Below are 25,003 nucleotides of genomic sequence, written 5' to 3' on the forward strand. Positions count from 1 at the left end.
CGTGACACAAGACTCGATATGCAAAGCAGCAGACACTATATTTTGCCAGTATTCCATGCAAACGACACACCTGTCATCCTAACAAAATGCTCAATATTGACAAAAATCTACACACGTGAGTTCAAGCCTAGCGTTTCGAATCAATTTCGGACATTTCCACATCTCCTAGACCTAAATCTCCAGCTCCTATATCATCGTTGTCTTCCACATTCATGTAGTTGTCGTTGCGAAATGATAGAGATGCTCTGGCGAGTTGTATCTCATCCTCCTCTTCCTCATCACTCATTTCTGTCCCCAGAATGTCCTAAAACATAACTGTCTGACACAGGACACATACAGACACACATGAACGACACGAATCAACTTACAAATGGACTGGCAAATAGATAAACAAAAATGCAGATAGACGGAAAGAGACAAACACACAAGAAAACTAGCAATCTATCATTCACACATACAGTAATAATACGCGACAAACATTTTACCCCTTTAGTCCTTCCACCACCAGCAATCCTCCTCATCCAGCTGGGACATGATGCAGGAACTGATCCAATGTCTGTCACAATCGGTCTAATAAACCTATATATAGAAGTAGAAATCATGACATAACAAAACTGTATATGAAACAAGAAATACCACTAACCTGCTATCAAAATTTCTCCAGTTGCGTGCTATAAAGCTCCTCTCATACCACGAAGCTGGGACATGTGAAAATGAGCGAGGATTTTCACTACCATCAACATCGTTGCCCTGTGAATAGCAACAAACTGTGAGTTCATTTAATTATTGTCAAACAAACATGTCAATACTGCAACACCAGGCCTACAATCGATTGAAAAAATAGATGCAATGGCATAAATGGTAGTTGAGTGACAACCATGTAACATCATACAATACAATCTACTCAACTCAAGTCTGATAAAATTAACACCTCTACTGCTTTATACCTGTATATATATACAATACAATCAAAATCATGCTTACCATTTTAATAGATTGAAACTTGGGTTCCTCTTCATCCTCTTCAACACCAACTCTATCAAAATATCACTAAATTGTTGTAAGACAAACGAGAACAAAAATGACCAACTTTATTTTGAAGAATTGTAACATTATAGTTGTTAGTCCACCATTCACAAACACAGTAACAAACACAATTATCAAAGTTGCATCAAGAATAAGTTGACGGGCTGCTGAGTCCGTGTTACGTATTGCTAGAGAAAAGGCGATCGCACCTCGAAGACCTAAAACATACAGTTGTCACTTGCAATGTTGGTACATGTACAAATGATGTATTTCATAAACTATGAAACAATAATTCCCTCTCTCAAATCATTCCCCTATCTGGACACCAAAAACTAGTACTTTCCTAAGTAATTATTTGGAGGAATACGGTAATACGCAAGACAAACAATGATCATACCTGCAAATACAAGCATGTGTTGAAATGACCATGGTATCTTGTTCGTTCCTTTTCTCAACAAATTCACAAGAAACGAAAGAGGATAAATGTTGCAAATCCTGCCAGCAAGAATAGCAACCTAATACCAATTAAACATTCAGCATTACTATCAAACAGAAAACAATCACACATACAAATGAGAAACATATAAATCCCCAATGCCACTCATGGTGTTGAAATGTAAAGAGAGTAACACCCATGTACACAAAGATGAAATTTTCTGCTAGAAAGTTCAACATCTCAAACACCTGCACAAAACACAAAGACATCATGACTAAGAAAACCAAACAACCAACAAACACAAAACAAACAAACAAGAACAAACAAACAAGCAAAAAGAAACAATAAACATACAACATGCTGGCAACTAAGGTAACAAGTAAGACAAATACTGATCGACCACAAGACTTGAACCACATCAGAAAGTATATCAAGTAAACAACAGACTGAACAATAAATCACTATCTTGTAACAGACAGCAAGCTAAGTGATGTTGACATAATGCAAAACTGACCAACAGATTAACTGAAATGCAGCACAATATATCAGCGATGTAAACTAACTAGCAGTGAGCCTCACTTGCTTAGATCGTAACTTTGCATCTTGTGACAAATTAAAATACGAATAATGAGCTTGTGCTACTCCACAGAACAAAACAGCAACAATACCTGCATAGCAAATCAAATAGAATCTCAAAGACAAAAACAAATGACTGATCATGACAAACAGACAGACAAGTAAACAGACCAACGAAAGTAGACTGACCAACAAATGACAAAACAAACAACCAGCAGAGACAACCAGCACACACAACTAATACAAACCAGCTAGAAATACCTGTAAACCCAACAAATTCTGCTAGCAAAAATGCTGAGTATGACATAAGAAACAACAAACTTGTCTCAAAGAGAGGATACTCTCTTAACTTCAAGAACTTCGTCATGTAGAAACATGTTAAGAAAAAGTGAGCACAAATACATGCAATGCAGCACAAAGGTGACCACCACTGATCAGTGACTATATTTATAAGGATATGAGAGCAGTGATGAGAGCTAGAGCTAATCCGATTGCAAAAGATCCCACAAAAATGCCAACAAACTTTCCAACAGACTTGAAAAATGCCAACGCTTGAAATGTAGTGCCAGAACCAATTGTGGGAGAGTATGCTTTAATAGACCTAACAGAGATAAATTCACAGCATTTCACAAATTGATGTGACAGTAATTGACGTACAATCATGCAACCAAGCATTGATGTAAGTAATCAAAATGAGCAATGAAGAGAGGCAAAAGCAGATAAATAAATAATCACACAAAACAATAAACAAGTGAATGGACATGCTAAAAAGAGTGAATAAGGAGACATACTGTGCTGTATGTACATGTATACACACACGCACGCATGCACACATGCATGCACGCCCGCATACACATGCATACACGCACGCACACATGCACACTAACACACACACACACACACACACACACACACACACACACACACACACACACACACACACACACACACACACACACACACACACATGGGCAAACACAAAGAGACAGACTAAAAAACAAGGAGCTAATAGAAAAAGATAGTCAATGTTATATGCCACTGTTAGTGCTAGAATGTTGCTTGTGGTGTAAGCTGTTGTAATAAATAGCTTGGTAAAATACTAAATATATAACAGACAGTACAAAAAGTGACTTACGTGTAAAGAACTATAGCCACAGCATCATTCATCACACTCTCACCAAAAACAAAAGCAAAGAGATCAACATCCACATGCATGTCATGGAATATCGCCAACACAGTTACTAAACACAAAAATAGCACATCATGTTCCTAATTCTAACCCTAACCCCATAATTTTAACTCAAACCACCTGCCTATGTCCCCATTTACCAATCAGTCCATCCAAACTTCAACACATCTATCCATTACGTCCATCTGTCTGTCTGTCAGCAGTCTATAGCAGGATCTGATACAACATGTATTCCACTGGTTTTTGAACACTTTGGCTTTTGGAGCCCTATGGCTGAAGACTATCTCGATAAGATCTCCAAAATTTCAAAAGATGCAAATGGGAAAAGCAGCAAAACAGACTTTAGAGATAGATGGAGAAGGCAACTGTCTGTAGTTGTACAGTCTTGCAACTCTTGTGTGATTTTTTAAAAGTTGTCAAAGTTGTCTAAGTGTAATTTTGATGATTTTCTGTATGATAAAGACGTTCAACATTTTGTTCATTGACTGTTATTGTTATGCATACATAAAGTTAGCGATTGTTATTGGTAGAGTAAGAGTTCAAATATAACAATCTGTCTGTCTGTCTGTCAGTCAGTCAGTCCATCTGTCTGTTGATCACAACCTCTCACCTGGATCTGTAGCTGATATGAGAGCACCAAACATCAAACATTCCACAAAGTTTAGATCTTCAGGAAGTGTCTCCAAACCCAATTGACGGTATCCATACATTATGGCTCTAACCCAGAAATACAAATTCAAATACATCTTAATTAAAAGTCAGCAACAGCATCAAAACTACCAACCCAATAATAAAACACGAAACGGATGTTCCAAGAAAGGCATACAACATAATTGCTCCAATATTTCTGAAGAAGTATCTCTAAAATCACCAGCAACATGTAAGTTGACAAAATACACTTCAGTGAACATTAATTAACTAAAGACAAAGACAGAAAGATAACAAAACAACTGGATAAATTAATGACTAACTGACAAACCAGACAAAAATACATTGGTGGGTAAGGAGACAATTAGATAGGTGTAAAACCATTGAACAACACAAACAAACATGTAAACAGTTGAAAACACACACAAAGACAAGTAACCACACAAATGGCTCCCATGAAAACAAGCAAACAAACAAACTAGAGAAAAACCAAAGAATAAACAAGTATAGTCTAGAGTAACTAGAATTAGAGTATAATTTCTGTAAATATATGCTTTACCTTCTTCAAATCATAACCGGCAAAGAAAATAATCGGAGGCAGCAGAACATAGAAAAACAGCTCAGGATCAAAAACAGCCTGCACAAAGAGACTTAATTAACAAATAAACTTGAAATAACATACTCGGGTGACATCAACTCACTTGATCATCATTTTCACTCCCTGAAGTCGACGAATACACTTTTTCTTTGTATTTAAAAAGATACTTGCTCTGCCCAAACCGTACTGTTACGGTATCTGGAATGTCAGAAGCATATATACAAGTGTCTGGAATGGGACATGACTCTTCAGACGATTTTGTTGTGGATAATTTTTTGTGCACAGATACAGTCGGCACCCATGAATTCATATTCCCTCCAGTTGGAGCCATTGTAGTTGGTGTGCTCATATTTGAGACGTTGGTAGGCTCACAAAGATTTAACAAAAATTCATCAAGCTGGCAGCCACATAACTCTGGCTGCTTAGTTTTTCCAGAAAGCCAACGAATCAGTAAACCCAGAATGATTCCTAAACAAACAATTTAATCATGCAATAACTTTCAAGTGTTCTAAATTGCTGCAAATTTACATAATCAAATAGTTATGGTCACGTAATATGTAGCATAAATACATCATGCTAACAAATTAATTGTCATTCGTTGGTGTTCGTATTTAATTTGTCTCTGTGTTTAAAAATACCAATGTATACAGATAAGAGAATATGTCACATTGTGCATCAACAATCACAATGCTGTACGATGTGTGCAGTATAACCATCTTTACCTCTGTCTGTCTGCGTGTCTGTCTGTCTGTCAAATCTTTATATTTCCTACATATCAACTATTACAAGCTATAGCTACGAAAGTCCGTTATATATCAATTAGACCCACACGGGTCTCTAAAAAATTATCAACTTAGGTTGCATGCAATTGGACACTAAATATGTCACTAATGTCCTTTCTTTGCTTTGCGAGCGGTTCATCTTCTGGATGAGAACCTTTGCGTTGCACCTTTGGAGAGCTAGAGCAAATCTTCTTCTCCAGTAGTACTTGAAATCTTGGTCACTGTTACCAAGGTTGATGTTTTTACTTAGTTGAGATAATTAAGACAGGAAAGATTGTGCTTGTCTCCCCCAACGACAGAAGTGTTCCATAACTAGAGGCACGAACTTGAGACATAATCCACCCGGCAAAACCTTCGACTGGTATTTCTCGACTTTCCTCTCTTCCCTTCTTACCGCTGCTGCCCCGTCTTCTCAGGCTGCTCTTGACAAGATGTCTGTCTGTCTATCTGTCTGTCTGTCTGTCTGTTGACACAGACTTGGACATAAGCATGGCTTACCCTTGGAGCAAAGACATCCTAAATAGAGCATCTAAAGAGGCAGGCTATGCAGCTGAGAGGCGTGAGATGAGAAAGAAAAGCAAATACGAAGCTCTGTCAGTTCAGGATGGCACAACACCTAACTTAGTTCCTCTGGTCTTTGAACACGTTGGGTTCTGGGGTCAGGAGGCTGATAACTTCCTGAACTCACTCTCAAAAGATTCGAAAGGCAGAAGTACTGAAGCCAACTTCAGGACAAGATGACGTAGACAGAATTCTGTAATTATCCAGAGATGTAACGCTAGAGTTATATTAAATAAGATAAGTAGATTGCATGTAGGTAAGATAGATGATTTTTTCTTTGATGTAGATATTCAGCACTATGTTCATTAGGATAATAGCGATGACTTCAGACATTTTCAGTAGTTTTTGTTAATGCTTAGGATGCTTTCATTTTTACGATTGTTACATTTACAGTTTGGGAGAGAATAAAACAATATGTCTGTCCGTCCGTCTGTCTGTCTGTCTGTCTGTCTGTCTGTCAATACATATATTTTCAAACATTGAACTATTATACCCCATCTAAGCTAAGCAACTAAATACTACCGAAGCTGTCTGTTTGTCTGTCTGTCCATACATGTATTTTTTTAATAAATAAATGCTATTACAGGATATTGGCAATCGCCACCAAAGAGTAGCACACTACAATGTAAAATAACTGTCACAATGAACATCTTTTGACTTTGCCAGTCTTGTCAGTTTCCTGCCTATACGCTGCCATTGCATCCTTGTAAGGCAACAGATAGGTAGCTTTGCCCGAACAACATAAACTCCCTGCTATTCTTCTTTCCACTTTTGTCTACAGACTTCATTTAATCGCATCTTGGCCCCAACGATCAATGTGTTCAAACACCAGGGCAATGCAGTTAGAGGGGCGACCCCACACATCCAACTCGTTGGCATACTTCAATGACTTCTGGGTCTCCCTTACACCCGCAGCTGCACCATCTTCCACTGCTGCCAGAGAGATGACGTGTTGTGCCCATTGATGGGCCATGGAAATGTCAAGTTCGATATTGTAGCCAGATTGAACGTCGAATGCAATGATGTCTGGTTTATCATCACTAATGGCGTAGCAATTAATTTCTTGGTTCTCTGTGATGCGTCATCTTTAACTGTGTTAGGCAGTCGCTCCAAATCTAGCCAATGTTTCGCGGGTCCAATCCTGCCCCCACCAGTTTTGCACATCAAGAGGTGGTAGCCATCTTCTCCAATGCCCTTGCCACACTTCACAGCTAACATCAACGAATCCAAGGGGCATAGCATCTGTCTGTCTGTTTGTCTGTCTGTCTGTCTGTTTGTCTGTCTGTCTGTCTGTCCATAAATCAGAGCATTTCAGTAACCCAACAAAAATCATGTGCTTTCTAGTATCTAACGAAGAAAGCGACTAGCTCTCTCTGTCTTCGTGGTTGCAAACACGAAAGAGTCGACAAACCCATTTCGCCGTTAGACACGAGTTTAGTATACGTCACGTGCACATCATCCGGTCACGTGCACACTGTAAAGTAACTAAAACCATTGATTCCTCACCATAGATAAGTGAAAGACCCGTTTCGTGCAATATCCTAAATCGTCTGACTTTGAACTGCCATATGGTAAGCACTACTATCACCATGAGCCACACAAAGATAAGCAAAGCAAGACTGTTGATTTTGTGCATTGATTCTGCGGCTTCTTCCCTCTGGCGCTCCGAATTTTCCATAGAGAAAACAGCTGAAGCTGCTAGCACGCAAACAAGCAAACCGTGCAGATTCATGTCGACTTTTAGCGCGCGTTGTCAAATTTGTGCAGCTCCCGGATAACAATTTATCGAAACCAAACCACCTGTTTTCTGTCAATGAACCGATTTGACATGTTGTGCTCGGGACACGAAATCATGATTGAGTTATATTTTATAGTTGTACTTTGAGATCTTAGTTTTCAAACATTTACAGGTGCATCGATTCAACTAGAACTGTACATGTCACGTATCAAATAAGTACCCTAGCTAGTCTACCGTAAAGGTCCTGAATTAAATTAAATAGAGCCCTAGAGATATTTCTCTCTCTGGAGGGCGTTAGCAAGGGGAAAGAATATCCGGTCTAGTACACCTCCTATGCACTTCAGTGTATGATGCAAGACTCAATTATTGTCATTGCCAAAGACGCCCTAATTAGGCCTGGTTCACAATATTGACGCCGACGTCGACGTGACAATAGAAATGAATCCTATTCCAGCGTCGACGTCGGTGTCAACATCATAGGATGCCGCCGACGTCGAGGCGGTTTCTTTCTTTTTCTTATTTGAAGTTTGACGCTCAACTGAGCGTCGGCGTCATATTGTGAACCAGGCTCTAGTTAATTAAGTAACGCCTCCACAAACCGGATATACGCGTAACCTTCTCCAGTGAGACAAGCGACCGCAAATGCTTTAGGCAACGTTGTGTGCTCACAGCATCTTTGCAGTTGGTCAAACCAGTTCTTGAACTACTGCAAACATCATATGCCTTACACCGCTGTGCTAGGTGGGAGCTGTATGCTCTTGTGGCTTTGCATTTCTATTCCAACGATCTTTTTCTACTTGCCAGCATCGATCCGAGTCAACACTACGTCACAAGACAGGTGCAGTGTACCGTAAATGCAGCGTACTAAGAACAGTAGTGCCTGTTGGCTGCTGCTAATTAACGTTGCTAGTGCCTCCTACAACAAGGGCTATGTAAACAAGAACTTCTGCTAATAGGCGTTTGTTGCTTTTAGTAGTGCTAATGTTTCTGTTTGTTATATCATGTTGTGATGAGAACGTTTAAAGTATACGTAGACCTTCCATCCTCCATGCACTTTTAAAACAGTTAATGGACATGAGGGCTGGACACTGTTTATACACACTTCTCTGTGGTATCTATGAGAGCTGATGATCAACGGAAGGTGGACAGACAGATAAGAAAACAGACACGCTGATAGACAGACAGACAACAGTTTTAGCTATCGATCTCCAAAGTATACGTTGCAAGCAAATCAAACTGTGATATATTTGTTCATGCAGAACACTTGACTGTCACACTTTTGCCATATAGAATAGACATCTCTTGTCTGTAAGAAAGTCTGCTGCCGTGAGCCTGTTCAAAATATACCTAGACGGACGCTCCATCTACTCTCTTTCTATATGCTTCTGATGAAATATATATGAACAGATGCTAATTGTTGAATTAAACATGTTTGCAGATTATTAAATCACTCTGCAACAGAAGCAGTGATATTTTCCAACTTGCTAAATCAACTCTTGGATCAGTTACAAAAACACAATCAAACAGACGATGTGAATTTGCTCATAGCTGAAAACCCCAAATCAGCTGAAGAACTAGGTATGTAACTATAGACTGTTCTGTTGAAACACTGACACAAGTACAGCTGGAGCTTATGTGACCAGTTCCATTATGTTTGGGTGTTTGCAGAGTCTGTCCTTATAAACATCAGTTTAAGTGGCTTCCAGAGGCAGTGTAACGTTCCTCTAGTCGCTGACCCCTCAACACTTCAATGTCATGCTCCTTGTATTTTTCCACTTCTTGATGAGGACTCACGATTCACCACTGACGTTTTGCTCATGGTTTCTGCAAGTGTTGCAGTACTTTGTGGAATGTTATCAATAGCAACTTGGATACATCTTCATTTCATGTAAGTTCATCATAAAAGCACATAGTTGAATGTGTATGGCATAATCAGTTAAGAGGCATTTAACAAGATTTTTCAATATAAACAATGCTAAAACTATAATTTGTGGAATTTGTTATAAAAATGTATTGACTGTGTCAGTCTCTTGCAATAGTTGGAATGAAGAAATGTGGATAACTACATGTGTTTTGTACTGCAGGTCAACATTTCCACATGTCATTCCTATGTATCTCATAGGAGAATCAATGGTTTTAGGTACAACTACAAATTTAAATACTCTCACATCCATCAACGTGTCCTTTGTAATATATTTCTCTTTACTTGCAGCCGTGGTTTGGACCTTTCCAGTTATGATAGGTCATGAAACAGCATTTTGTAACGATCAGAAACTGCAAATAGATGGCAGAGAAACATTATTTTGTACAATACAAGGTATGAAATAATTACAAAAAAACTAGTATTATTAGGTTTGAGGATGTAAAACGACACAAACAATTAGTTAATTAATAATTATGTTCTAATATTAACTTTAGTTCTATGGTATTTAGAACTGTTTGCTAATAAGTTAATACAGATTCCATTGACAGCCAACATTTTAATTCACCTCGCTTGTGATGAATGTAACTAAAGGCAACAATATATTTTGGCTAAGGAACTGCTTGCATGCTTGCGTGCTTACTGTTAAGAATTTAGCTAACTAACTGTTTAATTAACTCGTACAGTATGGTGTGGTACATTTGAGCAAACTTTGTGTACACACAGGTGCACTTGTTCATTATCTTGCTGTCTCAATGTCATTTTGGTTCTCCTGCTACACATTCAACCTGTTCTTGACTGTCGTTCGAAATCGTCCAGATTTGATTGTGCGAAACAAACAGACTCATTGTTTGCAAGCTTTACTTTGCTGGTTGTTACCATTGTTTCCTGTTATTGTCACACTGAATGTGGAACAGAACAGAAAGAATTATCACTGGGCAAGAGAGGATCTATTTGTCTGCACACCAGCTGATGAGGATGTGTTTTATTATGGTCTTGTTTTGCCTATTCAAATTGCTATGGGAGTTGGAACAACTCTGCTGTTTGTCCTAATTAACTACATTAGATCGGTAAGTTTCAAACCAGAGAGCTTGTTTTCAAACTATTAACAGTTGATCATTTGCTAATCTAGGAAGTGTGGTATATATAGACAATTATAAGAACTTTGTAAATAGAACAAAAATTCTTTTCTGTTTTTAAATTTATACTGTTCTCGTCTTCTTTCAATATATTTCAATATGTAATCATTTTATGTTATTTGTGTACAGAATCGCATAGGAACTGCAGGTATAAAGATTGCAAAATCTTCTCAACTCTCTGGCATTTCATCACTAGAAACTCGCTTCATAGCTCTTGCTATTGCCTACATCATTGTCATTTTCTATGACATTGGTCGTGCCAGTTACTTTATGTGGGGAAGAGAAATGCTGATACATCACGTGCAGGAATATTTAAAATGCACAGCGATTCAAGGAAATTTTACGTGTCCTCAAGATTATCTCCAATACTCAAATCCGTCAATGACAATTGCAGCAGCTGTTGTTATTGGTCTTTTCTGTATTGCATCTTTGCTGTTCCTTGTTGGAACGCCTGCTCAAAGTAAACTGTGGAAATACTGGGTGGCAAAACTGGTCATCTCTTGTCACTGTTGCTATGGCAAAGAAGGATGCAACAGCTGGGCAGTCATGCCAGAATGGAATAAGTCAGTTAAACAAAGACAGATATCAAATGATGGAAATAATAGACAGTTGGAAGACGTTGAGGCCATTGAAAGTAGAGATGAACAAGTTGCAGTAAATGTACATGTTGCTGTACATGTGCAAACTAGAAATCATCATGATGGTGATATAGCAGTGGAAAACAAAAACAGGGCAATATACAACTATATCTATAGAGAAACGACTATTTAGAGTGAAAATAGATAGAAATGACGATATACAACTACATCATTTAATTAGTTAATAACTTTGTTGCCGAGCGTAGCGAGGCTTCTAATCCGGGTTGCACAACAGAAAACAGAAATGGGCGTGGTCCTATACGGGTCTCCATCGAGCGCGAGCTTTTGGTATACATACAAATCTCAAATTTCTCTCCCCACGACCACGTTTCATGATAGGACCTACCTTAAAAAATCGTTTCCGTGTCCGACTACAGATGAGTCTAGCCAAGAACGATTCGTCTATGTGACCGAACGGCAGAGAAAATGCTTCCTGAACTTTCGTCGCCCCATCCTTTTGCATTGTAGCTAGGGACTGCGTGTACTTGACAACCAAGAAACACCTTCAGGAGTTGAATGCCACCTACAGTCAACTATTCACACGTCCCATACTACAATCAATTCTTTACTACACTATGCTGCGTCTAACACTGTTGATAGTCAATGTTTGCTGATATCAATTTCTATGTCAGTAAATACCATACCACTGTCGTTACAACGGAACTGAGTGCATACCTAGACTGAACACTTCAATTGTCTTGATCACGATCGCAAAACGACGACTACCTATACCAGGCCTAGATACGTAATGTAAACTACTAGGAAGTTTGCATGTTGAAATCGAAGCAAATACGTAATGTCTAGCTAGGACTCGGCGTTTCAGTAGACGGTCTGAAAGCTCTGTTGGAAGTGTTACTTGTAGCGCGCGTTATAAGTGTATGTAATTAGATTATAGTCACGTGTTACATAGGTATATTACGGCCATATATTACGGAAGCCGGTAGCGGCGGATTGATATCAGTCTGTTGCCCTCGACCGCACTGATATCAATAGACACAAATAGTGTAGCGCGCGTTATCAAATGTGTAGAATTTATGTAATATCAATGCCACAATCATTAGTTAATATTAATGTACTGTAAAATAACGTGCGCTATTCTAGATACAATGGACACGTTACCGCCTTGTATTCTCGTTGTATTCTAAATAAATGAACTGTGGAACGTGTGTGCGCGCTCTTCGATCAGCAGCTAAGGGGACCCCAGTTTGGGATCGTTGTTTGCTGCACGTCATGGAAACGGTACTAATCGACTTTCCAGTGAATTGGATACGAGTAGCCCTTGACTCTTCTGATGTGATGATTGCTGGTGCACTGAAATCTTTTTGGTATGTTTAAATAATTAATTAAATTGATTAATTAATAATAATTACAAAATTAGACAAATACACACATGCACACATTTAGTTGTAGATGTATTCAGTAATGATGTAGTCGTTATTGTAGAGTTATACATTGCAGAAATTTTCAAAAGATAATTTCAAACTTAATGCAGGACTGAAAAACGTCCTTGGATTGAATTATTGGGTGAGTTCATGTTATTCTGTTCCTGCTGTGTATGAAATCTCTACAATAACTAATATATCACATGCGTGGGTGAGTGGTCATCTGTGTATGTGTACACACACACACACACACACACACACACACACACACACACACACACACACACACACACACACACACACACACACACACACACACACAATACACAGATGACCACTCACCCACACATGTGTCTATGATATGATATATTAGTTATTGTAGAGATTTCATACACAGCAGGAAACTCTACAATAACGACTTCATTATTACTGAACACATCTACAACTAAATGTGTTCATGTGTGTATTTGTCTAATTTTGTAATTATTATTAATCAATTTAATTAATTATCTAAACATACCAAAAAGATTTCAGTGCACCAGCAATCATTGCATCGGAAGAGTATGGTTTCTGAAACCCACTACTCGTATCTAATTCACTGGAAAGTCGATTAGTACCGTTTCCACGACGTGCACCAAACAACGATCCCAAACTGGAGTCCCCTGAGCTGCTAGCAGATCGAAGAGCGCGCACACATGTTCCACAGTTCCTCTAGTTAGAATACAAGACGGTGACGTGTCTATTGTATCTAGAATAGCGCACGTTATTTTGTAGTACCTAGAAAAGTAAATTTTACACATTTGGTAACGCGCGCTACACTATTTGTGTCTATTGATATCAGTGCGGCCGAGAAAGGCGGACTGATATCAATCCGCCGCTATCGGCTTCCGTAATATATATGGCTCTGACTAGCCGCCGTCCCCAGACTCTCTCGCGCTAGTCTTGTTCGGTGCCCGTATAACAATTCCAGGCGCGAGCATTGTTATACGGGCACCGGACAAGACTAGCGCGAGAGAGTCTGGAGCCCGGGAACGAGGCTATCTCTGACGCGGATACCGTACGTACAACTAGTAAATTTTTTGTTTAGAAGTACTCGGTATCCATAACGCCAAACTTGCTTTGCTTTACATTCCTGGAGCTAAACTAGCATTGGAGGTACGCGTACCGGTGCAAAGCTTAACCTAAGCTTTACAGGCAGCTTTGCTGCAAGGGCCCTTTTGGGTGTGAGAAAACTTCGTGAAACAGTACTTAGTGCATGTCAAAAATTGTAAGAATAGTTGTCGCCAGTTAGTTCTAATGAAACTCAAAGAGCGCGCCACACAGCTTGCCGGGCACACAAGGAAGGGCGTAGTGGCAGCGGTGTTTCCGAGGACATTTAGCAGTGGGCGTTTATCATATGTCGTGCACCAGTGCACGTGAATGTGCCGTCACTGCGAATGATGGCCGCACCACCGTCTTCTCGATCTCGTTCTCGTTTCAGACAATCAACCGATCAAATAGATTACGATCCCGGTCGCCTCATGCTGGCAGTGCGCACCAACAACACAAGCATGGCACGTCAGTTGCTAGAGAAGCTGCCAGATCCCGCACTACTCAACGTGACCGACGATTGGGGATACACCCCTCTCCATAGCGCAGCAGAGGAGAACAAGACGGACATCTGTCGTCTTCTACTGGCCGCCAACGCTAATATTCGTATCAAAGACACGTTTGGTAACACAGCACTGCATCTTGCTGCCAGTGGAGGCTCCACAGACGTCTGCGAGCTGCTCGTGTCTCGTAGAGCGCCGCTGGATGTTCGAAACGACGCTGGAAATACAGCATTGCATCTTGCGGCGAGCAGAGTGAGTCTTGCATTCTAGGATATTTGCAGTCTGATCATGAGGCACTAACAATTTGAAGGTTTAATTAATTAGTTAAGTTAATATTTCACTTTTGATTTGTTGGAATATTGAATATTTTATTAATGCAAAAATAAGTTATTGAGTTGCCCTTTGCAAGAATTTGAATTCCTAGTTGACATTTTCTTGATAAATTTAATCTGTTGAACTTTGGCAATCGTTTAATTTTGAACGTGATGTTTGCTTCAAGCATAAACCTTAATTCTAGTGTAGCACTATTATAATCTACTGAATACTAGTAGTTTATTGGTGATGATCATTTTCTCTTGTAGTCTAGACACAATTTAGTTATACTGATTAGCTTAATTAATTGTGGCGTGGGAGCTGATAACAGTACATTTTCAATTTGCTAATCAAACCATCAATAGTAAAAAAGGTCATCTTCAATATCAACTTACTGCTTTCAAGAGTGCATGTAACTTTCCATTCAAGACATTGGTTCTGATATTTAATTAATTAAATCAGTTGAAAGAGCAACAAATCCTGTGATGTTACTTGTCATGTTTCTCTGTTTGAAGTGTTAAATTAAACACATGTTACTGACTGCACATTAGCTGCTGCTTTAGTGCTTACGAAACATAAAAGTCAGAATGGGGGTTTATGTATTGTTCATGTTTTGCTCTTATAGGGTCATATTGACATTGTGGAAATGCTTGTTGTGGCAGGAGGTGATGCATCTCTTACCAACAGTGAGCAAAAAACTGCTCTGAAACTTGCAGAAAATAAGAAGCAAACTGCAGTAGTCTATTACTTGAGAGGAGTTGAGAAAGAGCAAAGTAAGACTGAAATCAGTGAAGTTGAATATGCTAAGGAGGGTTGGTGTTTTACTTTAGTTAGTTCTGTGTATGATGAAATCAAAGCAAGAGAAAGTGAGATGGTGGAAGCTTATCAGAACGCAGTTGTGGAAGCAAGACATCGACTCTTCAGAGCAAGAGTATTTACCATCTGCCCACCCCAGTCAACAGGTAGGAATAGAGCAAATAAGACAACAAGCAAACTTTGCACTGTGCTTACGAATAGAGATAGTCGTGACATACGTAGATGGACAGACATCCATTTGTTCTCATCTGCTCATCGTCCTGTGTATTTACTTTAGATGATCTATCTATTCATGACTGTCTTGTCTTACATCATGAAGCAAGTAACCAACCACCACCACCACCACCACCACCACATCATCATCATCATCATCATCATCATCATCATCATCATCATCATCATCGTACTATTCACATTGATCCTGTTACATATAATGTCACAGCTAACCAATCAACACCCTGGGAAGCCCCAGCTCATAGCATTAACTCTCAAATAGAAGTCTACAACAAAGCAGTAGCTCAATCTGTCATGCAGGAAATGCTCAAGCAATCTCCTATATTGAAAGCCAACGTCAGCCAACAAGACCTCAGACGCAAGGCTGCAGCTGAGAGGCGAGAACGGTATGCTAAAGAGTCAAAGAAGGCACAAGAAATAGCATCAGTAATAGAAGAAGAAACTAAAGATTTCCCTGTAGGTGAATCACAGAGTGTTGAGGAGTCAAGTCTTCCTGATTTTGATGTCATCAGGTCAAAAACACAAGAGAGCATCAGCCAAGCCACTCCTCTTGTGGCAAAAGGTATTCCTGAAAACGTGCAGAAGCACATCATTGAAATGTGGAGAGAAGTGAAAAAGACAGGGAATACAGATATTGTAAACGAAGTGAGAGATGGAAATCAACCACCACCGCTCTCACTGTCCGTCTGGGAAGTGAGAATGAATGCCAACAGCGCTCTGAGGAAAGTTGTCTGGCCAATATTCTTCACTCATAAGGCACTTTACGCAGCAGGTTATGATCTTACTCAAGCATGGAATAGTGAGAGTAAGCATCCAAGCAGCATAACTCATCAAAGAAATGCTGGTCGTAATGTGGATGCTTACCTTCGTAATCTCTGCTCCATTGTAGCTCAAGTCCCTCCTCATCATTTTTCATGGTTTGGAATCAATCACAAGACACAGCACTTTGCACCTCCATTTGCAATTGTAGGCATGCACAAGGAGATTAGCTCCAGCACTGACATGGTCGCTCGTGCAAACCTTGAGCAAGTCCAGAAAAAGGTAATGGATTCCCCTGTCTCCCTACACATCCCAGATTGTGGAGAGTTTGTCTTCTCTATACCTGGTGATCAAGCTTCAAGGATACTACGATGCTACATCGATCAAACACTAAGAAAGGAGTCGTTCTGTGGAGAAGCTGTTTCAATTTGTAATCTGTTGTTTGAGCAATGCATTGATGCTCTCAAAGCAGTCAAGACGAAAGCACTGCCATATGACAGACTTGTAAAGCAAATAGGAATGAAAGCTGTCAAAGCATCCCATGTCACAATTGACCGAATCTTGGTGCATTGTCATGACTCTGGCTACCTTTTTCATTTCTCAAATTCCCCAATCTTACAATCAGTTGTGTTCTTGTGCCCTCAGTGGCTCATTGATCTTCTTGATGCAGTCCTCAGCCATACAGCAGTACAGTCAATCATCGACAAGTGCCAGCAAAGAGGAGAATCAGTTCAGAATCGTGAAGTAATTGAACTCCAAGAGACTGGACGAATTGATGAGTCATTGCTGAAGGCAATTAGTGATCAGTTTGGAGTAGAGGATGCACTGGAGAATATGTCTCTATGTGATGTGCTGGAGGGATTTGATCTTCTTGTTAAAGCCCCAAATGGTGACTGTTATATACCACTTCTTGCTGGCTGCCAAACACCAACTTTCTCTAATGATCACATCATTCATGGCTGTGTGAAGTGCTATGATACTTACTGTCCATTTTCTCTTTTCTATTACCTTGCTGGTGCTTATCTTTTACGACACTTTTGTAAACACAACAAATTCCGTCTTTTTAATAAATGTGTGATCATGAAAGTGAGAGACAATATGGAACTTACACTGATCGAGCATCTTGATCATATTGCTATACTACTGTTTCGAATGGAAGACCAACACATAGCAGACAATGAAGTTGAACACAACAGAAATACGGCAAAAACAGAAGAAGATCTGAAACAGGTGTGTGAGGAAGTGAATCAAGCTATTGAAGAAGGAATAGCACTGGTGAAATCCCGTTGGATCCCTGGCTTGTTAGCTCAACTAGAGGAGCCATTACAATTTAAAACATAACGTTATGTGGCCAAAGCACATTTTTACTTTTTTTACCAAATTCGAAGTGCTATTATGTGCATTGTTCCTAGCAGCACATGACCACTATGATAAAGACAGTTGCTTACTTTTTTAGAAACAAATATTAGATCATTTTCATCAAATGACTCTAGTAGCAATGTATATATCATTGATTCATTTGATCGCAATATGGTAAGTGTCATTCCTAAGAAATGCTACACAAACACGACCACATCATTTGTACAAAGGAGGCAAAAAGTCAGCACAAAAATAGTGACATGAAATCAATGGTCAGACCAAAAGATACATTTCTTGGTGCGATCACAGCTCACCAAAGATGATCCACTGGGATGCCACGTGCAGGCCACAACACAAGAGCTAAACAAAACAACAGGTAAACAATCTTTACACACATAAACAATTATATTGCACTGTGATTAATGGACAAACCATCACTCTATGGATCATATGCATAATATTTCCTCACATGCACTTCCAACATTCATACGTATCTCACACCTTAACAATTTAGGTAAAGCCAACACAAATCTTAATACAAAAGTATACAGTGTGTATGAGGACGTGTACTTGAGGAACAACCATATACTTCAAGTATTACGTTAGTACATCTCTCTCCCTTGGGTCCATCGGTCAGCAAGTGACTCAATTACAACTCACAAAATAACCATCTCCAAAATCTTTCTCTCAACTCAATTCACAAAAACAGTCATGCTCACAGCACTGCCTTTCTGATTATGTTGTATACATCAAGCAATTAATACAATTTGTTATTCAAGAACTAAACGTTTAGTCTGCAACATCAGTGGAAACAACAGACCAAGTTGGTATGCATTACTCTATCTTTGATGTCCAAGTCCTGAGTGGAGACAACTACTTGATGCAAGCAAGTAGGGAGCAACCATTTCAATAGCTAGCAAGGTAAATATTCAAACAGATCCACATCCACATCCTTCACCATTGTTAGTTTTGGACATAACATCGTGTAATGGATTTATATAGAATTTGTGTAAAATGCGTGTCACTTGCCTGTGTTCTCGAACTGTCTTTTCTAATTTTCCCGTTTGTGTCTGCCACACAAACAAACTACCATCTTGTGATCCAGCAGCTACAAACATGCCATCTGGACTGAAGCAGGCTCTTGTGTAGTCCACGCCAACTTTGAATCCATCAGCACTGCAACCAAAACCAATCTCTATTATTGCTGTTTGTCTGTCCATGAGTCTGTCCATCTATTTGTTTATCTGTCCGTCCCTTCATTTGATCATCAGTCACACAATACCTGAATGTTCCTGTCACTTGATTCATTCTCAAATCGATCAACTTCAATGTATCATCACGTGAACTACTCAACAGCAATGTCCGGTCTACAACAAACTAGAGTAGTCATTGCCACATCATAAAAAAACTACAAACATGCCACCTGGGGACAAATCGAGTGATGTGACTTTGCCTTGAAGAGAAATCTCATTAGCACTCGCATCAGATCTAACAACAACACAAACTACTAAACAACTGTACACAACATTGCTTGATGCACAATCTGTCATTGAAGTATCACTCAAACACATGCATGACATATCTGAAAGACTGAAGTTTCAGTCTAAATATAGTTCTAGTCAACGTGACAACCTTGTATCTGGACACGTTTTCCTAATGATAGCCTTTGCTGCACTTTGATTTCAGTAAGAAGATTTCTTGCTATCTATGTGAGCAACTCTAATTTCAAAATGTCAGTAGTATAGCCCACCTGATATCCCAGAATCTTATTCTCTTATCAAAGTGACCGCTGATGACACAAGCTCTGTAACAAACATCACAATTATGCAGATAATTGAACTTAATATCTCAAGATTCTACATGTCAGCTAACATTTTGTCTGTCTGTCTGTCTGTCTGTCTGTCCACCCATTTGTATGTCTGTCTGTTTGTCCATCTGTCTCTTTGTATGTCCACCCATTCTGTGTCTGTTCGGTCAACATCACTCACCCTGCTCCATCACTAACAACTAAATCATTACAACTAGAACCAGCAAATATGGTCTTTACACCTGCACACAAAAAAAGCAGAGACTAATACTACTTGCACACAACAAATAGTTTGGAATTCAGCTACAAGATTTGCTTCTTAGATCCCACACTTTTAAAGTTCTGTCGTGGCTTCCTGTAACCTGATAAAACAAAGAAAACAAAGAAAATAGTCACGTGTAAGAAAAACCAGGCAGAGTATCTCACCACTCTTATTGCATCTCCTCCTAAAAACCTAGCTGTCATCACTTTGTTGGAGTGGCCAGTCAATGCATGCTAAGAAAAATTAAATTCAAAATTAAGTGCATATATTTCATCTGTCTGTCCATCTGTCTGTCAATCCATCCGTCCGTCCGTCTGTCTGTCTGTCTGTCTGTCCGTCCATCTGCCCGTCTGTCTGTCTGTCTGACCATTTCATTTGTTATCAACAGTATTGTTGATGTCTTGCCACATAAAGTCAATCTGAACAAGCGGTAAAAATCAGACACCAGGAAACGTCCACTCTGTGACTCTGATCAAACCTTGATGCATGTGTTGAACAACTGTTCTGTTTCACTAAAGACCAATCGATACACCTGGCATCACAATTCTGTTCTAGCAGCTCTAGTTGAGTACATTGAAAGGAATCTAGCTGATAGTTGGCAGATTACTGCTGATTTACCTGGACAGGTACATTCATTACCATCTGCTATAGGAGACATCACAGCACGACCAGACATAGTTGCTTGGTCCAAAACACACAAACAGATTGCTATATTCGAATTAACAATTCTGTCTGAGGAAAACTTAGCAGATGCTGCCAGACGGAAACATGATCGTTATGCACCACTTTGTAAACAAATATCAAGTTTGAGTTGGTGGACAACATTACATACCATTGAATTTGGTTCGAGAGGTCTTTTAAACATCCTAAGCTTACGATCAATAGAAAAGCCTGCCAAGTCACAACAATCACGAAAGTCGTTTCTTTTCCTTCTACATAAAATCTGCAGAATTGTCATCAGATGCTCATATGCAATATGGTGCAAGTGGGACAAATCTGACTGGATAGAAACTGACTTGTTTTCATAGATATCATAGAAGAAATGTTAACGTTAGAAATAGTATATGTAGTGATTAGATTGTATCTAGTGGTTCATTGTTAGTTTCTGCACCACATATATGTATGTGATGGCAAGGGCCACAGATACGCCCATGCATTTATGGAAGAATAAAACACTGTCTGTCTGTCTGTCATCCACTGTCTGTCTGTCAACTCATCTGTCCATTTTCCTGTCTATCTGTCTACCAATCTGTCTCCTTGCAAGTAGGACAGTCTCGTGTATTATTCTTTCCATCCACTGGTTGTTTGTGTTGCTACACAATTTGCTCAGTTTAGATATTACAGTGTCTGTTATCATCCAGTGGAAACTCATCCAACTGATCTAACAAATTTTCCCTTACTCTGCATCTCTGATCAGTGACTCCCCACACTCTAGCACTATGATCATTAGAACTGCCCAACACAAGCTTTTCCTGCAGATCAAATTCAACAGATGTAATACCAGCATTGCTGCCCAGCAATGTCCCTTTCTCATGTTGCTTGCCTAAACAAACAAAATACAATCACCACATCGTTACATCCAACAGTTTCACTAAAATAACAGCCAAAATAAATCAACATGTATTTCATATGTAGCCACAAAAGCTAGTAGTCACTAACTCTTGTACAGTGTAAATATGTATGCCGTTTTAACACAAACTCGTAAACACATAATAAATTTCATAAAAGTAATTGATTTACCGTATAAGATGAAATATTGGCGAGGAATTTATTTTGGCAGATTGACGGATTTTTCAGCGACCACCAATATAAATTCCGCCATTAATTTGGCCACCGAGTATGTTGACGTCATCACCCATGTGGATCAGCTATCTAATGGCAAAGTGGCGGTACATCACGCGGATGCATGAGGCTACAAGATGGTAGGTAATCCCTGCTTGTCGTCTGTTGTGCCTAGGAATGAAGCCGTGAGGCTATGGATGAAGCTGGACTGTCACGTTCACGCGGGTCCCGATCTTTGCACTGACACAGCAGTTCTTTATCACTAGGCAGTAGTTGGAGACCAATAAGTTAGGGAAATGTGAGCCACAGACACAGCTGTCAATCACAAACTCCTCCATGACAACTTATGGTAAGACATATATCAGTTATCAAACAACCATGTCCAACACCCAAACTATAATCCGCCAATATGCTTTGTCCATCAATTTCTTAGCAAACCGCCAAAATAAATTCCTGCCAATGTTTCATCTTATACGGTATGACCCTTGTGCCATTTGATCAGAGATATTTACAAGCAAGAGAATTCTCAACTAAGCTTGTTTGCATCCAAACTATTTTGTATCACAAAATATTGTTTGAATTAATAAATTGTAAAAAACATGCAGCCTGCATGAATTGTCAACGTACCAGCCAATGTTTCCCACAACTTAATTTTCCTGTCAGATCCTCCAGTTGCCAGTAATCTGCCAGATGTGCTGAACTTCACAGCAACGACTTCACCATCATGTGCATCCTGCTCAAAATCAAAATTAATATCAATCACATAAAGTAAAAATATGTGATTCATTGCTTACAAATTTCTGTGAAGCAACTGCTGGAATGATGGCATTGTAACAAACTGACTGATGGTTGGACACTTCTTCTGAGCTTTCAGCATTCGATTTTGTACTTAAACGTCTAAACAAAGATTCACTACTAAGTATTTGTAGTAGTCAAAATGCATAAAATTACAACTGCAACGTTTCCTGAGTATCTACAGTAGATTATTCAAAATCTGCTTATAAAGAGTATTGTGTGTGTGTGTGTGTGTGTGTGTGTGTGTGTGTGTGTGTGTTTGTGTAGACTGCTTTGTACAAGAAATAAATTAGTTGTCATCCACCAAAGCATTAATGACATTTACGTATCACGTCAGCAAGAGGAAAAACATATATGTGCTTGTCTGTCTCAATAACCACTTGACCATCATTCTGTGTCCAATAGTTTGTCTTTCAATTGTCCATGTATTAAAATTACCTTAGTAAAGCTGATGGACCCTGTTTGATGGCAGCGATAGCAGAAGCAGCAGCACTAGAAGAAGAGGACTGCTCTTGATCACCAGCTATCACTTCTTGTTGTGCCATAGTTAGTCGTGCTCTACATTGCAATACAAGGACACACATATATCACTGTCTCACAACTGCAACAACACCACGAGAAAACACTACATATTTAGACAAACAAAAATGCTGTTACATCACAATTAATTCAGTTCCAGCTTATTGCTTCAGTTCCAGCTTACTTAAGTGCAACATGCATTCAGTTATAGTGAGAAAGCTCTGTACAGTCTATTCAATAACAACAACAAAACTGATTTCTATTTACTTTGTTGCTTCTTCTTCGTTTTTGCGATTCATTTTATCAGCATCTTTAGCTTTCTGTGCCATCCATCTCTCAACCTAAAGCAACAGAAATAAGAATTGAGAAGACACAATGGATGTGAGTTATGTCATGTACTAAGTCATGATTATCGTGTTGTAGTTTCTTAAGCTTTTCATCTTGAGCATTACAAGCCAGCTGCAATGCTTGCTGTTCATCCTTTAATACCTGAAAAAAAGAAAGAATGAAACAATGGTGTAAGCAAACACTCCAAACACACGCACGTGCATGCACACAAACACACACACACACACACACACACACACACACACACACACACACACACACACACACACACACACACACACACACACAGCAGACAAAGAAACAGACAGACAGTTGGTCAGATAATTTTTTATGCCTCAATGATGTAATGCAGGTCTGGTTTTACCTGATTTGCCTTTTCCACATCTTCAAGAGCTTGTCTGAAGGAATTTGCTTGTATTATTGCCTCCCTCTTTTCAGCAGTCGTCTCTTGTAATCTACACAAACAACAGTCACTCAGACACAATAAACAAAACATTTCATTAATATCAACATAATTCATCACACACTATTAAATGAAACATCACTCACTGAGCCTCAAGCTTGTGTATAAGTTCTTCCTTGACTTGAATTGTCTTCGTCATCTCAATGATTTGATCTGCATTCTACAAAGACTCATTTCAAAGCCCATGCAACCGCACCCACATTGCAAATTGTGTCACTTCTGATTTCTTTCTGTGTAAATCGTTCAACTCAACATGCAGTCGCATGATCCGCTCACGATCAGCAACACTTGATGTGCCATCACTACAACAGTCAATGCAGATCCCAAAGATACACACCAGTACAAGGTGATGGGATTATTAACTTCCTGTATCGTTTTAGTATAATACCAAATGAAAACGACTACATTGACAGACAAACAAACTGACACACAGAAGACCGACAAAGAAACATACTCACATAAAACATGCAAACAGGTAGACAAATAGACAGACAGACAGACAGACAGACAGACTATTGTATCTAACTTCATTTATGAAAATATACTGCCAGAGACAGACAGACAGACAGACAGAGACAGACTGACAGACAGACAGACAAACGGTGTAATGCAAGAGTAATTACTAAAAAACTTTCAAGACTTGCTCAGTGTAACTCATGTAAATTTGAGTCGTACTCGTTTCAGTTGTTTAGGCGTTAGCAGTTAGTTTTAGCATAGGGACTGCGGGCTTGCTTGTTTGTTTTACAGTTTAGTGTGAGTGTACTAGTTTCAATGTATGAAATATATGTATTGGACAGACAAACAGATAGACAGACAGACAAACAGACAGACAGACAGACAGACAGATAGACAGACAGACAGACAGACAGACAGACACACAGACAGACAAACAGACAGTCAAGCAAACAAACACAGGTTTCTTGCAATTTGTGTATGTTGACCTTACCCGCTTCCTGGCCGTCTTGCCAACTCTAAATTGTCCTGCATCAACCATAATGCAATTGGTCACGTGCCATACGACATATGTACATGTGAGCACCTGACGCAGATTCGTACATTCCACCTCTAATTGACTGATCCTACTCTTTAGTGAATCATAACTCTCAAACAATTTGTTGTCTGAAAAATGGAAAGAGTCACGTGTACAACAAAGGGCGACCCATAGATACGTATCTTACGTGATCTGATGATTTCTGCAAACGAACTTCCCTCTTTCTTACTCCTGACTTTCAACTGAGAAAGTAGAATTGAACGGAAGTCTGAGGTGGCCATTACATTACTTAGATGCGCAAGCGCAGAACAGCGAATATAGATCCGGGGT

At 39.3% G+C, this 25,003-nt stretch overlaps 4 protein-coding genes across 5 annotated transcripts; 2 read left to right on the forward strand and 2 right to left on the reverse strand.

The window, feature by feature from the left end:
- Positions 1-19: 19 nt before the first annotated feature.
- Positions 20-7,548, reverse strand: LOC134196712 (sodium/hydrogen exchanger 9-like). The gene is made up of 16 exons (XM_062665930.1): positions 7,323-7,548; positions 4,577-4,941; positions 4,435-4,512; positions 4,012-4,088; positions 3,838-3,944; positions 3,174-3,279; positions 2,496-2,639; positions 2,300-2,403; positions 2,042-2,130; positions 1,597-1,710; positions 1,424-1,541; positions 1,091-1,244; positions 985-1,036; positions 644-750; positions 486-579; positions 20-304 (listed from the first exon to the last, which is right to left on the reverse strand). The coding sequence occupies exons 1-16, from the start codon at positions 7,546-7,548 to the stop codon at positions 128-130; spliced, it is 2,112 nt and encodes a 703-aa protein (XP_062521914.1). The 3' UTR covers positions 20-127.
- A 648-nt stretch (positions 7,549-8,196) lies between these two features.
- LOC134196714 (uncharacterized) lies at positions 8,197-11,447 on the forward strand. Its single transcript, XM_062665931.1, has 7 exons — positions 8,197-8,392; positions 8,993-9,132; positions 9,223-9,442; positions 9,639-9,694; positions 9,767-9,871; positions 10,202-10,545; positions 10,744-11,447. The coding sequence occupies exons 1-7, from the start codon at positions 8,274-8,276 to the stop codon at positions 11,383-11,385; spliced, it is 1,626 nt and encodes a 541-aa protein (XP_062521915.1). The 5' UTR covers positions 8,197-8,273; the 3' UTR covers positions 11,386-11,447.
- Positions 11,448-14,183: 2,736 nt separating this feature from the next.
- Positions 14,184-17,693, forward strand: LOC134196248 (uncharacterized). 2 transcript variants are annotated; one of them, XM_062665335.1, is made up of 4 exons: positions 14,184-14,478; positions 15,164-15,311; positions 15,369-15,500; positions 15,632-17,693. In XM_062665335.1, exons 1-4 carry the CDS (start codon positions 14,185-14,187, stop codon positions 17,686-17,688), a joined length of 2,631 nt encoding a protein of 876 aa, XP_062521319.1. In that variant the 5' UTR covers position 14,184; the 3' UTR covers positions 17,689-17,693. The 2 variants fall into 2 exon arrangements, with proteins under 2 accessions (XP_062521319.1, XP_062521320.1); XM_062665336.1 differs by lacking the exon at positions 14,184-14,478 and having other exon boundaries at positions 15,223-15,311; positions 15,373-15,500.
- Positions 17,694-17,873: 180 nt separating this feature from the next.
- LOC134196249 (autophagy-related protein 16-1-like) lies at positions 17,874-24,971 on the reverse strand. The gene is made up of 20 exons (XM_062665337.1): positions 24,861-24,971; positions 24,722-24,801; positions 24,629-24,663; positions 23,900-23,984; positions 23,769-23,842; positions 23,584-23,674; positions 23,271-23,360; positions 23,139-23,212; positions 22,791-22,910; positions 22,352-22,454; positions 22,185-22,290; positions 21,176-21,318; positions 19,940-20,008; positions 19,821-19,875; positions 19,695-19,755; positions 19,457-19,510; positions 19,130-19,194; positions 18,989-19,073; positions 18,736-18,882; positions 17,874-18,066 (listed from the first exon to the last, which is right to left on the reverse strand). Exons 1-20 carry the CDS (start codon positions 24,952-24,954, stop codon positions 17,973-17,975), a joined length of 1,725 nt encoding a protein of 574 aa, XP_062521321.1. The 5' UTR covers positions 24,955-24,971; the 3' UTR covers positions 17,874-17,972.
- Positions 24,972-25,003: the final 32 nt, after the last annotated feature.

The sequence above is a fragment of the Corticium candelabrum genome, chromosome 21 (assembly GCF_963422355.1).
Source record: "Corticium candelabrum chromosome 21, ooCorCand1.1, whole genome shotgun sequence".
Taxonomy (NCBI): Eukaryota; Metazoa; Porifera; class Homoscleromorpha; order Homosclerophorida; family Plakinidae; genus Corticium; species Corticium candelabrum.